Source organism: Echiichthys vipera (assembly GCF_963691815.1).
Source record: "Echiichthys vipera genome assembly, chromosome: 23".
Lineage (NCBI taxonomy): Eukaryota > Metazoa > Chordata > Actinopteri > Perciformes > Trachinidae > Echiichthys > Echiichthys vipera.
The window spans coordinates 6436187-6453588 of NC_139848.1; the positions used below are offsets into that span (position 1 = coordinate 6436187).

General features: G+C 41.7%; 1 protein-coding gene across 1 annotated transcript in view; it reads left to right on the forward strand.

Annotated features, from left to right (window-relative positions):
- The window catches only part of fam184aa (family with sequence similarity 184 member Aa), a gene marked incomplete at both ends in the record, with an annotated part of 42981 nt that overhangs the window by 11102 nt on the left and 14477 nt on the right, over positions 1-17402 (forward strand). Inside the window, 11 exons of the mRNA XM_083937822.1 lie at positions 365-442; positions 1934-2068; positions 2377-2475; positions 4375-4581; positions 5025-5198; positions 5389-5550; positions 5984-6119; positions 7116-7297; positions 7399-7584; positions 11585-11707; positions 11783-11944. Coding sequence (XP_083793948.1) covers positions 365-442; positions 1934-2068; positions 2377-2475; positions 4375-4581; positions 5025-5198; positions 5389-5550; positions 5984-6119; positions 7116-7297; positions 7399-7584; positions 11585-11707; positions 11783-11944 — 1644 coding nt within the window. The remainder of the gene's footprint in view (positions 1-364; positions 443-1933; positions 2069-2376; positions 2476-4374; positions 4582-5024; positions 5199-5388; positions 5551-5983; positions 6120-7115; positions 7298-7398; positions 7585-11584; positions 11708-11782; positions 11945-17402) is intronic.

The window sequence follows — 17402 nt, forward strand, 5'->3', positions numbered from 1 at the left end:
TGTGCAGACCTTTATGTTTTCATTCCTGTCTTCCATGGGTAGAAGCCCTTGCCTTTAACTGTATTTGGATGTGGACATGTATTTCTTCATGAAACACTCATTGGAAAAAGTAAAGTTTTAAAGAAAAAGGAGATCCAGCAACTCCTGTGAATACAGAATTCTGTCTGTGGATCATGCTGTCTTCAGTCAGCGTGCAAAACCCATTCCTCTCCTTTCCTGATGTTATTGCTATTGATTTTGCTGCACTCTGAATGCTGCACGGAGCTTCACTCCTGACTGTAGCACATTGATCTGATATTGAAACAGTTAATAAGAGCTTTTAACCCGTCCTCATTCTGTCGTCTCATTCCCTTCCTGTCTCCAGGTAATTTACGCCCTCAACACCAAGAACGACGAGCATGAGGAAGAGATCGAGTCTCTGAAAGAAGCCCACGAGGATGAGGTATGGAAACAAGAGAGCACCAAACACATGTGATTATAAAGAGCATACTAACGATTGTTTAATGGTGTGATTTTTTTGTAAGAACTTCGGTGACGTGACATTCCTCTCAGTGAAGATTTCTCCTTCGCCTGTTTAGTCTTTTAGTGACTGGCAGTGTGCTGCAGTGGGAGTACAGAGGCAGGAGGCAATTCTGTTACACTGCAATTTCGATGTCAAGACTGACCGTACTTTAGCTGTCTGCAGGGAGCAGTTCAATACTGCACTGTGCATGATGCATAGACCTCTCAGAAATCACACACAACCAGTTTATTCCTGCGACTTGTTTATTTCACCCTCATCTTCGATTGTGCATCTTTATTTTACAGAAAGGGTTTTTTGAATTTATTCAGTTACAGTTAGAGTGAAGCTTGATTCGTGTCTCACTGGCCTCTGACAGCAGTTTACAGGTGTCTTTCAGTTGATTAATTCACTTTACAGCTCCAGGTGCGGATGACTGCCAAGTGTGTTAGTGAGGTGTTTTTCCACCACAAGCCTTCCAGAACAACTTCAGTGGTATATACGTTATCTGATCTTCCTTCATCCTCTCTCATCTCAGGTTAGGAAATCCTAAACACACAGTCCAACATCGGTTATCCACTTTCATGTCTGTTACCTCACTGGGGAACCTCGGTTACCAAACAGTTTCTGTAATATGGCCCCAGGTTTTTGGATCCTTTACTGGAGGGATAAACACCATCATCCAAAAAGATATGTTCCCTCATTTGATGTTGTTATGATGATGATATTTGACACATTGCTCCAAAATCTCCTGTAGTAGTTCAGCTGACTTGAGATCTGGTGACTGTGATGGCACCAGGATACGATTCACATCATTTCCATGCTCCTCAAGTTCCCATTTAGAAAACATCTGCATTCATTATTCTTCATTTACTCTTTCCTCTCATTTGTCTCGGGTATGTATGTGCTCCATCTGCACTCTATAATTTGAGCGATGCACATTACCAAAGCGCAATTACATGTTTCATATTGCTGCTCGCTGCCTCAAATACATCTTGTTCAACTACGCCAGGCTGTGTTTTTGATCCGATATACAGTGGATCGCCTGGATTGGTTTCACAGGAGTAGAATAAGTCTGACTGTAGATCAAGAACCATGATCTCCAATGACAGGCGGAGTTTCTTTTTAAGGACACGACCTAAGCCGATATGAAACGGGTTTAAATGTTTCTTTCAGATTGCTTTCGGAGAGAAGCTTTAATTGAATTTGTGTTGCTTTCAAGTGTTAAATTTGGGGACTTTTCTCTCCTGCCAAGAAACATTTGGAGACAACAGCGCTGCCTCCTAGTTTGTTTATGTCTACGTTTTTCACAACCCACTCTGTATCAGGGTTTTGGAAAGCCTCTAAATCTCGTAATGGAGCAAAATTCTTCATTGTAGTTCTTTATTTTTTAACAGACTTGAATTCTTGTGTTGAATTATTTCTGCTACTCAGGTCCAACACATCGTGACCGAAACCAGAGACAAAATCATGCAGTACAAGAGTAAGATGGTGGACGAGGCGGACCTGAGGCGGCGGCTGGCCAGTCTGGAGGAATCTGTGGATCTGCACGAGCACATGAAGAGACAGGTCATTCACTGCTGCTGGGCACCACGGGGGCTTCACTTAGTTTGCTAGTGTTTAGTGAGGCTGTTTGCTCAAAGTGGATGTGTTTGCAGAGCCTCACAGATGCATGAATTATAGAGATTTCTCATCTGAATGTTGTTTTCTGCAGCCGCCTTTAATTGATTCAATTAATCTGAATTTAGCTGCATGGAATCTGATAATCTTTTGATATGCTAAAGCAGTGATTGCAGGAAATTGCATTGATTTTGTATTGCATTGCTACGATGTAATAAATTAAAATAATGTAACGTGGCATGTTCTGTTACTGTCAGGCTTTAGCAGAGTTTGAGATGTACAGACAGAGAATGGAGGATTCACAACTCTGCACTGAAGCCCAGCACACGCAGAGAGTGGTCTCTATGAGTAGAGAGGTAAGGCTGCACACACACACACACACACACACACACACACACACACACACACACACACAAATGACCTGTTAAAAGACTGTTTTTGCATTTGATTCACTGACCTTGTTTAATGCTGATAAATGAGCTCCTCACATCAGCAGAGGTGGGGGACTCGAGACGCATGACTCAAGTCAGACTCTTGGCGTTGACACGAGGCAGATGACTCAAAAGGACTTTTATGACACTGACTAGCCTATTTGCACATTTCTAGATATTGAGTGTGAACCGTTTTAAAACAGGATTGGCCGACATTCACAGTATCTTGGCTCTATCATCATGTTTTGTCTGAGAAAACAATCTATTTAATTGTATCAACAAAACAATTCGGTTGTATATGTTTTGCCCGGACTAAAATAAAAGTAGCAACATGTTTTAAGCGCTAAAGAGTATTGAAAGTATTGGTATCAATAAGTAGGATAAAGGGTGTACTGTATTAATACAATCCCAACAATGCCCATCCCTAGCTGTAGACTAAGAGCCTTTGGACCACTTTCTCTCTCGCTTTAAGTGCTTCTGTCATCGTGACTCGACTTGTTTGAGTCTAAACAGTAACTCTGACTTCTACATGTGTGACTGACTCCCACCTCTGCTGATCAGTACTTGTATGCAACACTGGCGAGTTAAGTTAGACAAGTTACCACACAATACAAATGCCATGCGGCTTTCTAACGATACTTAATGGGCATCTGCGGTTTCTGCAGTAACAGTTTATCGTACAAAGCATATCACTGCTGTTCCACTGATATATTTCACTTTCTACAATAAAAGAAAGATAAATTAAAATACTTTGAAGTTTAATATTGGGGGCTTTGCAAGATCTGATCTCCTCTTTAAAGCATAAGCATCTTTTAGATGTAATAGCTATAAAATTATCCAATACATATTAACTAGAAATTTCAAATTTCAACAAAATCCTTAAGAATGTAAAAAAAAAACCTAGGATATCTAACTAAATATCAATTCAATAGGATATATATCAGGGTTGGGCGACATATTCAAGTCACCAGCTTTTTTTGTCTAATTAATCAACAAAATGAAACTCACAGAACGTCAAGAAAGGAAATTCTTGCACATATTTTCCATGTTTAACAGAAAAGTACGACCTTCTGAATACGTGTCTCTCTACTGTAGCTTACTACTGTTGTCTTGTTAACTCATCGTAAAATGCTTCATTCAAACTCAAAAGAAACAAAATAAAACTCACCAAACTGTCGATGAAATAAACCTTTAATTCAGAGTTGGATATAAAAATATTTCTACACATTGTTAGCAAAATAAAAATTAACCAACTCAGTTCATCCAATCGCCCGACCTCAACATAAATCATGACATGTATGGTATCATATGACGCATTATCATCTACGCCTGCTTTGGTAGAGTCTGATGGCAGCTGGCATAAATGAACTCCTGACGTGCATTTGGATGTGATGAGCTGGTGGCTGAATGAGCTGCGTTCATCCTCAGTTCATCTATGTTGGCGTATGTTAGCGCTGGTGTTGTGCCTCGTCTCCCTCTCTGCCTCTATCTTCACACTGTCCACCTCCAGCTTGACCAAAGAGATGCTCTCTTTACCAACCTGAACGAGTCTGCTGCCATCACACGACATCACATCCCATATGACATTTTTGTATATTTTTTCCACCTCATGTCTGTCGGATCTGTTGATGTAACAGCAAACACGGACAAGGTTCTTTGAGACGAGATTGACAGCATACGCTAATAGAGTTAATTTTTTATTATTGTTAGAGAAGAGTTTTCAAGAGATGCTGCGAGCATTTATCTCTGACTCAGTTAAGACTGAGTCAGGAACAACACAAGAACGATTCAAACGGAATAGACTATGTCTCGTGGTTTCAATAGGTGGAGGAGATGCGTCGGGATTTTGAGGAGAAACTGCGGGCGTTCAGCCTGGCTCAGGCGCAGTTTGAGGCGGAAAAGCGGCGAGCGCTGGAGGAGCTGAGAGCCACCCACCGCCAGGAGGTGGAGGAACTCCTCAACAACCAGCAGAACCAGAGCGCCACCTCCTCTGAAGACCAGGAGAAGCTGGCTGAGCTCCATAGACAAGAGGTGGGCTAAGAGTGAGAGAGGAAGGAAGTTAGATGTGTCTTGGAAAGGCCAAAATGTTTGGATGGAAGAATGTTATCTTTGGCTTTTGTGGAGAGTTTATACAGCAAGTTACTTGATGGGTAATTGCTGTTTTGGAGGCTTTTTAAGTGCTTTGGCGTAGCTTTGTTGGTGCAGTCGGCTTATGAGTACAATATAAACCTGCAGTGGATATAACCTGGATCTTTGTTGCATGTCATCCCCTTGTTTTATTCCCATTTTTCCTCTCAACTGTTAACTTTCTAATATAACAGATTCACCAAAGATTAATCTTTTTAAAAAACATTTCAGATGGTAGATGTGCAAAATATATTTGCAGTTGACTCCAAAGACCTAAGAACGTATTGTGGCAGCTCTGAGTCAAAACACAAAAGACTTGCTTTTCATATGTCCTTCTCTCTGTGTAGGTAGAGGCATTGATGGAGAGGGTGGAGGACATAACGAAGGATAAAGTCCGTCTGGTGGAGGAGTACGAGGCCAAGCTGGGCAAGGCTCAGGAGTATTATGAGAGGGAGCTGGAGGCAATGAGGAGAACACACCAGCTCACCACTGAGAACCTGCTGGCCTGGAAAAGGACCGAGGTAAACACAAAACAACAACGTATTGGTAAAATATACACTTTAATACAGATGCACATAAAGTTTGATGACCTTAAAGCTGCATGAATAGATGTTTTGATCACCGGCAGCAGAACAAGCTATAAACACAACATCTGACATATTATCACCTTATTATCTTTCACCTTATGCTAAGTTCTCTGCTCATGTTAAGGTTGAGCTTCGTAAGGAGTTCCAGGCTCAGGAAGCAGCGCTGCAGCGCTCGCTGTCCAAGCTGAGGAGTGAGCTTCAGAAGGCACAGGAGGAGGCCAGAGAGAACCGCGACAAAACCAACAGACTGCAGACATCGCTGGCCAACGCCGAGGGAACGATCAAGGTGTGTGTGTGTGTGTCTGTCTGTCTGCCTGTCTGTCTGTCTGTCTGTCTTTCTGTCTGTACTTGATGCAAGGTACACCAAACACTGATCTGTTCTTACCCACATGAAAATAGTGCTCAGCTGTACTGACTTCTGCGCCCCATTTCATCTTGTATTCCAAGCAAAGCAGAAATGTATGAGAGTCCTCTCTTTGGTTAATTGTGTGTAGGAAAGTGGGCTAAATTGGATGAATAACAGAAAACAAAGACAGAAGTAAAAGCCTCAGGGCGAAAAAAGGTTTTCAAAGAATCTTAGTGTGGTGGGAAATCTAATGGGGTGTGCACTGATGCTCCTGCAGGCAAATCTGCGGCGTCTGAATAGCTGGATACTAGGTTTATGTGACTTGCAGCAGTGCAACTGTGAGTACATCTGTGTGTTTCTTTGTGCGTGGCAGAACCTGCACAAGCAGCTGGAAGAGGCCATCCAGGACGGAGAGATCTGGGTGATGCAGCTGAAGGACACGGAGTACGAACTGGAGGGCAGCAGGGAACGAGTTCAACAGCAGGCGACTGAAATCCTCCATAAAGCCAGTAAGATATGACATTCACTACTATAATACACAGTGCTGTGCTCGGATGTTTTACGCACCTGTTAAAGGGAAATTCCGCTATTTGTCAAAAGGGAATATCATTTGTGGTTTTAGTTTTATAACCCAACTTTATAGCTATTATTTTCCACACACTTCAATGTGATCAACTAGATGTTTCCATGATTTCCTTTATGGGAGCAGATATGTACTTATGGCAAAATGCAATGTAGAGAAAAACAGCAGCAACCAGTTGTGTTTTATTATTGGATTCAGTCTCTCGCCTTATTTTTATTTTATTATTATCTCCAGCCTTTCGTATCACACCCGGATCACTCTAGAGTGAGTCTGTGTGCTGGTCTGAAGTATGCATGAAGCACTTTTTTATTTATTTTTTTGGAAATACTGATTTATGTATGGGAAAGGGCGGATATGCATCATTTATACGTGTGGCACTCGATCGAATTCTGAACACTTCTACCTGGACTCTGCAGCTATTTCTCGAGTCAGGATCTCTGCAGCAGCACCAATAGTCATAAACAAAAATACAGAGCTATACCGTACTGTTGGACAGTCTTCAGCCTCCTCCTGCTTTTCTACACGGAGGCTTTTTGACATAAATGATCAGAATAAGAACCCCCTCAAAATAAACCTCTGTAGAAGAAGTTTGATTTCATTTGAAAGCATCGGATTAAACCTTTTAAAATCCATTTATGTAAAGGAACATTTGTCACGTAAAGTCTCTTTGGAACTTCTGCTCTCTTTCTGCTGCCCACTCAGTTTCAGTCAAAAATGCTCTACTTTTCCTTCCCATTCAACACTTCTCCACCAGTTTTTTGAGCACCCTCTATTGTGGAGATTACCAGAAAGTTGCAGTAAATGGAAATGGTGCCCAGGCAGTAAAGCGGCAATAAAGCTTGAGTCAGTGTGTTGAACCGATCAGAACTGAGTGCGGACTGTGGTGCCTCTTTGACATACTTAGGATTTTGACTGTTCCCAGGTCAGATTGGCTCCTTGCAGGCCACCCAGATGTCCCACGAGGCGACCATCAGGAACCTGGACCAGGAGCAGAGCCGGCTGAAGGAGAAGCTCAGCCGTCTGGAGGAGGAGAGGGAGGCCCTGCTCAACCAGAGCCAGGCCTCTAATGAACAACACAAACAACAAGTGCTCAAACTAGAACAGGTGCCGTTAAACTTCATACAACCCCAATCCAGTCTGAGGGGAAAAACAGGTCATTAATCATATTCATGCACCTTTTTCTGTCCTCCTTGTCTTCTCCTCAGTCTCTGCGTGAGGAGCACCAGGGTTATGAGAAGGAGCTGTGCAGGCTGAGAGCGCACTACGAGGAGGAGATGCATCGCTTCAAGGAGGCGCAGGTCAGAGCGCTGGAGGAGTTGGAGGAGAAACACCAGGCCATGACGGAGGAGGCCCAGCAGGAGAAGGAGGAGGAGAGGAAGATCCTCATGACGGTAAGTCAAAGTGTTTTGTGCTTGTGTTCTTTTTTGATTCTGAAAACTCGATACAGGAAAATAACAACCTCAGCTAGAGTTGTTCACCTGTGGTTGGACTATTTTAAGACATGTGGACACAATTTAATATTGACCAAAGACAACCGTTTTAGAGACTGTTTGTTTCGACTATTTACTGTTTACCCTTTTATAAAAGTAGACATCTTTATTAAGTTTTTATTTATAGACCCCACGGTGGTAAAACACAGCAAAAGGTCCCAGTTTTCACATTACAAACGCTAATTAAATCCACGTCTTGAGTGTTGCTCTCAGGGTTTTGTATCTCTCATTTCAGCGCAGCACCATCAGCAATTAATTTCCCTCCTCAGAGCAAATGGCCTCAGCCGTTTAAGCAATATGTATCCCTGCTCTCTCAACTGACTGCACACATTTAATTAGGTCAACATTAAGACTAAGACGTGAGAACAACATCACTCTCGAGCTGTGTTTCCCTCGACGGCTTTCATTCTGTGATGTCTTTTTCTCTCTCCTGTCCGTCTCTTGAGTTCAAAGGGGCGTGCATGAAGGGAATACAAATGACCTTCCTGCCAACAAAAGATCAAATTACACTGTTTAAATTAATTTCCCAGGATTCATTTACCACAACACCATCGCAGAACATGAAATGGTTGTTGGACTGTTGTGTTTTTCACTAATCAAGGCTCTGATGTGCTGGAACTCTCTTTTAACTGTCGACATCTTGTAATGTCAAGATGCCGTCTATTCAGTATTGCAGTAATCCCCAACGCCCCTGTAATGTAAATCTAGTCAGAGTGGGGTTTAATTCAATATGCTGTACACAATATAGCTTTAAGAGCATGCTGACCATGTTTGTGGTGTTTCTCTATCGCATTTTTTGCGATTTTTAGTTCTGCAACAAAATGTATCCCCTCCGTAAAACGCACAGATGATGTCCTACTATCAAGTGTTTAATTTTGCACATATTTCAGATCATAACTAGTAACGTTTCTTCTTTCCTTGCAAACGTTACAGGGGGATACAAATTATTTCACGCTTTATTTTCAGTCTATCACAAAATGTAGATACAGTAAATAAAAGACCATCCTGTTTCTGTTTTCCTCATCATGTTAAGACACATAAGGTCCAGTTGCTTTCCTGCGCTAATAATGCATATACCGTACGTTCTTGGTGAGCACACATAAACACATAAGAAGCAGTTGAGTTCTGCAGCGTGACTTGCTGTCAGTCACCAGAATTCCCCCCTGCGTGGGTCTGTGTCGGGCCGATGACGCAGGATGACGTCACCAGAATCGTCCAATCACATGGCGTTTACAAGTGTGGCTGTCCTCATCTGATCGGTCAGGGAAGTTATAATTTTTGTTCCCTGGAAAGGTAGAAGAAGAGGGTTTTCTTTTGCTCCCGCTCTCCAGCACATTACACCCAGTTCATTCACGCTCACATGGCTCCACCTGCACTGAGCGAACACTGCCACTCTCATTCACACTGGAGCTTGTTCAACTTCAGTGAAAGTGAATTGGCTCGGAGGCATGAAGGCAACATGGTGTATCACCACCAGAGTCACTCACACCACTGTGTCTTTAACACCACGGCTTATTTTCTGCCTCTGAAACGATTACCCACTTCCTGAGTTTTAAATAATTTTGAACTCAATGTCCCCCTCTCTGTCTCTTCCTATATCTCCTCTCTTTCATAACGTCCCCCCCCCCCCCTCTCTCTCTCTCTTAAGCTCATGCTTCCGATGCTGTTTGAAGCTGACTGCTAATTGGTTGATTTTCACTGACATTAAATCCTGCCTCCAAGCCAAGCGGGAGCCGTGTGCGAGCAAGTGGGTGTGTGCTTTTAGATTCCCTGAAAGGAAGAGCGATGGAGAGAACGGATGGAGATTTGGACGAGAGAGAAATTATGATAGAAGGAAATATTATGTAAGAGCGGTGCGGCGTCTCATCGTCTTTAGATTTTACGTTTAAAGCGAAATAAGAGGATACAGGAGGACAGAGAGAGAAATAGGTAGTCACAAGAGGTCATAAAATATCACCGTCTTCATCAATTAACAGTTTCTCAACCGAGGAAATACAATTATTAATTCTACAAATTACTGCTTGCGACATATTAATTCATAATGGAGTCGACACTAGAGGAGGCAGCAGCAGAATAGCTCTCAGTCCAGATCTCTAATCTCCCTCCTGCTGACGGCTCTTCTGTGGATGTAAATGAATGAATGAATTCGTCTTGTGTGGTTGTTTCCAGATGGAGGGGGATGTATCACAGTGTACTGTTTGGTCATCAGTGTCAACAGCACGGATTGTCTGGTTAAACAATTATCTGCAGTTATATTCATTATCGTCTAAACAGCGTAATGTGATTATTCCCACGGTTAATTGTAGGGCTGTAAAACCCAAGGTAATGTCATTAAACACCTTGATTTGTTCGACCAACACTCTAAACACAAAGATATTCATTTCGCTTAAAGAGTAAATTGTATAGCCACGATACAGTACATTTTTTAATTTGTTTTTTAGTTTAATTATATTTAAATTTCAAGAAGTTTTTTAATGCATAATAAGTTCAATAAATGCATAATGGTAAATATTCCTGTCATTAACTGTCATTAGGACTTTTCCCATAATCAACAACTCTTCATTTGTATTTTAATGTAATTTCATTCCTAGTTTTGTATGCGCTTGTTTTTATTACGGAGTATAGTTTAATGTTATCTTTATCTTTTGTCGGTGTTAATTCTCAATTAATCTCAGTTAATTAGGTTGTATGTTTTTTTTTTTATGGATGTTGAAATTGAACCTTGAAGCAGCGTGATACAGTCAGGCACATCTACCGTAATTGGGTTAAATAAAGAGCGTGTGGATTACAGGTTGACTCCCGCGTGGATAAGATCAGATGCTTTACAGTAGCATCACGTCGCGCGGGGAGGAAGGTAGAGGTGGAAAAGATTCCCCGTGGTTACAACCTGTGTTTCAGACAACTCGAGGTGGTGAATACAGATTGAAATACAAGCCCATTTTCACATATTCACACATATCCAAACCTGTTGATATCCAAGTCTTTTATAATGTTTAAAAGAAGGTGTGTTTCTCCTTCATACCGCAAATGTGGGCTTTTCTTTTGCATGTGCGTCTCTACCTCAGCCTGCAAACTCAAGGCTAGTTGGTGTGTGTACAGCAACCACAGCAACACACAGATAAGTGTGGTAAAAACACATTGAGATGCATATTCTGAATGAGCTGTATACATGTCCAAAGAATACTTCTGTAACTAGGATAACAAATGCATGTCCCACGTGTGTATCAGAAAATAAGGCTTGTTTGTACTGTATATAATTCACATTACTTCAGCAGGTGTTAAAGTGTATAAATGATTCTTTGTCTTTAAGGACACTGCGGTGCAGTTTATCCAACAGCTGCTACAATACAAACAACAACACAATGAGCTTTTTGTGTTTTGTAAAGCTTTGTATTTCACTAAACGTATCCACTCTTTAGATATCAGTGCTAGCCTGTAATGCTATTAAGGGCTAAGAAAGGCTAAGAAAAAACAGGAAGTCAGAGGAGAAATTGTGTGTGGCCCAGAAAGGATTTGGTGCTGTGGTTTGAAGGGTTTATAGAAACCGTTTGGTTGGTTGGATGAGATGGCCTTTTAAGTTTCAAATGACAATGACGTGCCGCTCCTTCATTCAGTCGCATCGCTTCACACTCAACAACTGCCCCGACTCCAAATTACAGGCCAAATGGGATTTGCGGTGGCTCCTTAAGTCCCCTCCTCTTCTAGAGATTAGACTTTCTGTAGGAATACTGCAGAAACGAGAGGAGCTGCCAGACCTTAACACTTAATATGTGGATCGTTTCTCCTTTTTTTTGTCAGTGATGGTTTTTAAATATACATATACATAACAGTACTGAGTGTCTTCTTGTCTTTTCACCCTCTTTCTTTTTCTTCCTGTCTCTTTTCTCTTCCTTCTCTCCAGAAAATGAGTCAGGAGTTTGAGATTAAGCGTCTGTCGTTGGAGGAGCAGCGCGACCGCCTCCAGCAGCAACTTGACAACTTGAAAGAGGAGCTCTCGGCCAAGCTCAACATGGCCAATCAGGAGGTAGGAACCGTCAAGTTAGAGCCCTACACCGATCTTCTGATGATGGTGTAATAACCCCTCTGCTGTTGTCTCCAGGTGTCCCACCTCCAGGAGCTGGTGAGGGAGGGGGAGCAGAACATGGGTTCAGCTCAGACACAGATCAACTGTCTGAGGGAAACGCAGGAGAAACTCAAGATCGAGCTCGACGCCACTAGAGCCCGTGTCCGAGAGACGAGCAACCTGCTGACTGACCTACAGGTGAGGGAGGATAAGACCAAGATACTTAAAAAAATCTGTAAAAAAAAAAATACAGAAAGACAAGGGGGGATAATCAATCACTACTTGGCGTCATAAAGGTGCCATTTTCTCCATCTTACAGCACACAGCTCTGTTTTGATTTGAAGAGTAATTTGTTAGATTAATCAAATTCCTTCTACCATGTCTGGCCAGTGGCTCAGTCCAGGTGGGTCAGTTCTCAGCCAACTCCTTGTAATGGCTTTCTTAGCTGCAATGAACAGGATCTTAAACAGGTATATGCCTTCTTTACCTACCACATCATCTGGTATCAGTCCTAGATATAAATACAGAGGAACATTGGTAATACTATATCAATTCAATTCAATTTTATTTATAGTGCCAAATCATAACAAAAGTTATCTCAGGACACTTTACAGAGAAGGTAAAGACCACACTCTATGACTTATTTATGATTTACACAGACCCAACAATTCCCCAGTAGAACAGGCAGAAACGTCAGACAGACCCAGCTCTGTAGAGGACGGACATCTGTCTGCACCGGAGAGAGGAAGAAAAGGAGAGAGAGAGAGAGAAAAGACGTACAGATGGACAGAGAGAGAAAGAGAGACACAAAGACAGAGACAGACACACTTCCAGTAACTCTAATAATATCTATAGTAATGTGAATATGACTTATATGTTATGGCAGTTAATACAGCAGAATAGTAGAAACAAGCACAGCTGAGGTGATAGATTATAACAGCAGCAGGAAGCGTCATGCAGGACCACGGCAGCAGGCACCACCACCATCAGCAGAGACCTGCGAGACGACAAAGCACAAACAACTCTGGGGAAGAAGTTGAATTAGTAACATGCATTGATGAGACATGAATGATACAGACCGTAAGACAGTAATTATCCCCCGGCAGACTAGGCCTAGAGCAGCATATCCTAGAATGACTGTATTTTCATACAGGACCAAAATATACGGGAATGGTTGGCATTCTGTTAACCACAATAAAACAACATGTTCAATTTTTCAAACCAAACTCCCACCATTTGTTTTAGAGTTTGTGGATGTATGTTGGGTCTTATATATGGACTGCCAGACAACTCAGTATTGAATTTTTTTCCCATTTCATTTTTATCTACACTGTATTTCTTCACTGCTGCTGCTTCAATGAACCTTTGTACACTAGAAGCTTTATATTACCGGCTCGTTTTCTGGAAATAATGTAGTTTTCACTAATTATAGAGGAAATATGAAACTTCTTCAACCCCCTAAGGAAAGAATAATCCATACTTTATTTCTTATGGGAACATCTATTATTATATATCATATTATCTATATTTAATTTTATGCTTGCCTGTAGACAAATTTAACATTTCTGCGTGTTCAGCTCAAAGACTATCTAGGTTAACGCTAACAATGAACTGGAATTAAGTAATTGGAGGTGTACTAATTAAATGTAGCTCTTAAGTGTCGGTGTCAAACAACCGACACAGACAAGATGAACGTTTATTTATAATGACGAGCTGCTGCAAAACAAAGTTGGAAGAGTGCAGATACAAAGACGAAAGACTGAGATAATATAACGGTAGGTGCAAAAAATCGATACTAAGTAGAAGAAGAAGAAGAAGAAGAAGAAGAATTCCTTTATTTGTCCCGCAACGGGGAAATTCAATTTTCACTCTATTATTTATTTTCATGTTACACACACACAGGCCCGAAATACACACACATGCACAGACACACACAGGCCTGAAATACACACACATGCACAGACACACACAGGCCTGAAATACACACACATGCACAGACACACACAGGCCTGAAATACACACACATGCACAGACACACACAGGCCTGAAATACGCACACATGCACAGACACACACAGGCCTGAAATACGCACACATGCACAGACACACACAGGCCTGAAATACGCACACATGCACAGACACACACAGGCCTGAAATACACACACATGCACAGACACACACAGGCCTGAAATACACACACATGCACAGACACACACAGGCCTGAAATACACACACATGCACAGACACACACAGGCCTGAAATACACACACATGCATGGACACACACAGGCCTGAAATACACACACATGCACAGACAGGACCTATATACATGCAATTAATGGAGAGATGTCAGAGCGAGGGGGCTGCCAGTGACTGGCGCCCAGAGCAGTTGGGGGTTCGGTGCCTTGCTCAACAGCACCTCGGCAGTGCCCAGGAGATGAACTGGCACCTCTCCAGCCACCAGTCCACAGTCCATTCATGGTCCACACAGGGACTCAAACCAGCGACCCTCCAGCCAAGTCACCTATGGACCCACAAAAGACAAACCTTACATAAATATAATGAACAGGGTTTCAGAGAAATCAGCAAGAAGGTTGAGCTATAATTTATAAAACTCTAGGTGTTACCATTATTTCTGCAGCTGCAGCTGGTTGGCGTTGATCTTGGTGATGAACCATCACAATCCTTTTTCAGGTTATGCTCCTTACAGTATGAAGAGTCGAGGTCCAGCGTCGCTGAGTCCCTCACATTTCACCTCGACCTTCATCTCTGTCGCACTCAGAGGTGGAGTTCTTTCTAAGGATGAGGGTTCAAAGAGACTTTAACTGCTACAGTCAGACTGCCAGTCATTCATTTTCTTCATTACCATGTGAATCAATGTGTGTTCAAGTCCGTCAATCAATCAAACTGGATGATTTTTTGCAGGGAATCCGATTGTAGCTTTTCTAAAGCTTCAGCGAAACACAGAGGGAGTGAGAAAGAAAGGAAGGATGGAGAGATGAGCGAGAGGAAGAACATTTTGTAGCAGGAAATGAGATTTAACGGAGAAATAAGTGGCGCACTGAAGGCCAGCTGCGAGATAATTATGATGAGGCTATTTCGAGTTGAGCGGCCTTGTTTTTGAAAAGAGCCCTGCGGGTATAAGACCGAGAAGAGACGGGCAGAGATCAGTTTTTTATATATATTTATATTATTATTATTATTATTAGCAAAATGATTAATCAAGGATACTGTCAGCAGTTATTGGGACAATTGAATCATTGCAAAAATAATAAAAGGACGCAGCATCAATGAATACCAAAAGCTTAATGAAAGACAGAACGAGTGGTGATAAAAGGGAAGGACAGAGACTGAAAGAGGAGTGAGAATTAGATGAAATTGCAGAGAGCTTTCCCGTCAGAGCCCTGGTTCTATAAAAAGAGACAATTTAGGCTGTTAAAAAAACAAAAAAGGGCCAAACACAGGATTGTATCTTGTGTTCACACTGAGCTCATTGCAGGAGAACAGAGGCAGACGAGCGCAGCCTCACAGTGAAGCAGCACTCAGGAGCTTCTTACTTTAATATAAGGACCATAAGCAGAACTCAAAACCTTAAACTAAACTTCTTTCACTATGAAATTGTATAAAATGTGCAGATTATTTTCCACAGAGCAATATTGTGATGTTTATTTTGTGGTAATAAGATAATACAGCAGTGATCGTTAGAAAAATATATATATTTGGTACAGATAAATACAACAGATGATACAATATATAGTATGTCGTGGAAGTGTTGTACTCTACTAACAATTAAGCATTGGTGGAAAGCTACTTAAGTGGTTCTTATTTACATGTTATGCCACTTTATACCTTTACCCCTAAAATATTCTACTTTTTTATTATTGATGTATTTTATTATGCGTTACTCTCTATCTTGTGAACATTGGACTAAACTACTTAACTATATGATTAAAAATACAACATTTATACACACACACACACACGCACACATACACACATACATACACACATACAAACACACACACATACACACACACACACACACACACACACACACACACACACACACACACACACACACACATACATATACACACACACACACAAACACACACACACCCATAAATACTACTTACAATCCACTAATGTCATATTAAATAGTATATTACTCACTGGCGCCACAGGCTGTTTTATGAAGTGTCATGTTGTAAACCTTCAAAAATATTATTTGTTGTTGTTGATAAACCGCAGCACAAGGAAATATTCCAAGTGATTATGATCAAATTACAAGGCTCAATTTCAATTCAGTGTGTGACTCATCTCCACTGAGTGTTTCATCTTTTTGTGTCTCTAATGTTGTTGAAACGGTGAGTGACTTTAACTGAGCGGTCCAGACCAGTGTGGACCAAACTTACTGAAGCATCTCCATCACTATAAATATCCGACCCCCCCCCAGATAATCTGTGCCGCGGCCCTGAAACAATGGTAACTAATCAATCTCTGCTCCCAGATTTGCTCCCCAGTGACGATCAGTAACGCAGAGAACATACTTATTTAGGTCTATTGAAATGGAAAAATGCCCTCTCAAACATAATTTCTGGCATTTCTGGCACGAGTCGAGATTTAACCACTCAAGTACTTTACCTCGAAGCTGAACACACAAGCTTTTAGGTCCTTTAATGAACTCATCAGCAGATAAACCCCGGAGCCTCTTCAGCAAGGAGGAAACCGCTGACCTTGTGGAGTTAGTTTTTCTGCTTTGGACCCAGCACATTATAAATGCCCTGCAGCCGCAGCATTATAAAAAGATGTGGAGGTGGGCATTATGAGTCACCCAGCGTTCAGCTATTGAAATGCTGCATCTGGTCAGGGAGAAGATTCTCTCACTCTGAGTGGCTTCACATTGTTCTGGTAATGATTCAGTACTCAAACACTGAATGACGTAACCAACACTCCACACGCGGACCAGAGATTAAAGCAGACAGTTTCAGTACATACAGTATCAAAATGCAGATTTAATTATCCAATCTTTTTAATGATTACATTCATCACAATGTACTGCTTTTATAGCTGCGGACCTCGAGGTTATCCTGAGATAATGACCAATGTTGTGCCCTGTGATAGACTGGCGTCCTGTCCAGGGTGGACCCCGCCTCACGCCCAATGTCAGCTGGGGTCGGCTCCAGCCCCCCCGCGACCCCGATAGGGACAAGCAGTAAAAGATGAATGAATGAATGAATGAATGACCAGTGTGTGATCTTTTGAGATGATAAGATCAGAGGTGGTTAAAATCTTCTATACTGATGTAGGTCATTTCATATCTCCATAAATCACGATATTGCATGTTTTCTGGTAATTGGATGAGTAATAGTCGGTGTGAAATAACTACATGGTAAAGCCTAAGTATTGTAGCATCCCTCAATGATCAAGCGGTGAGACTTTATCCAGTCAATGCGCTTTATTTTCTAACTGAACACGGCTACTGTGGGCCGCAGCCGACGCCAACAAAGAACAACCTTCTAACTTTTACCTCTCGTTTTTACTCGTCTTTCTAACTACAGGCTTCCAGCCACTGTAAAAAAACCGTGTCACTTCACTGACCTGTGGGACGTTTCAGTGATTCACTCGAACAGGGACACATTCTAACATTAACATTAA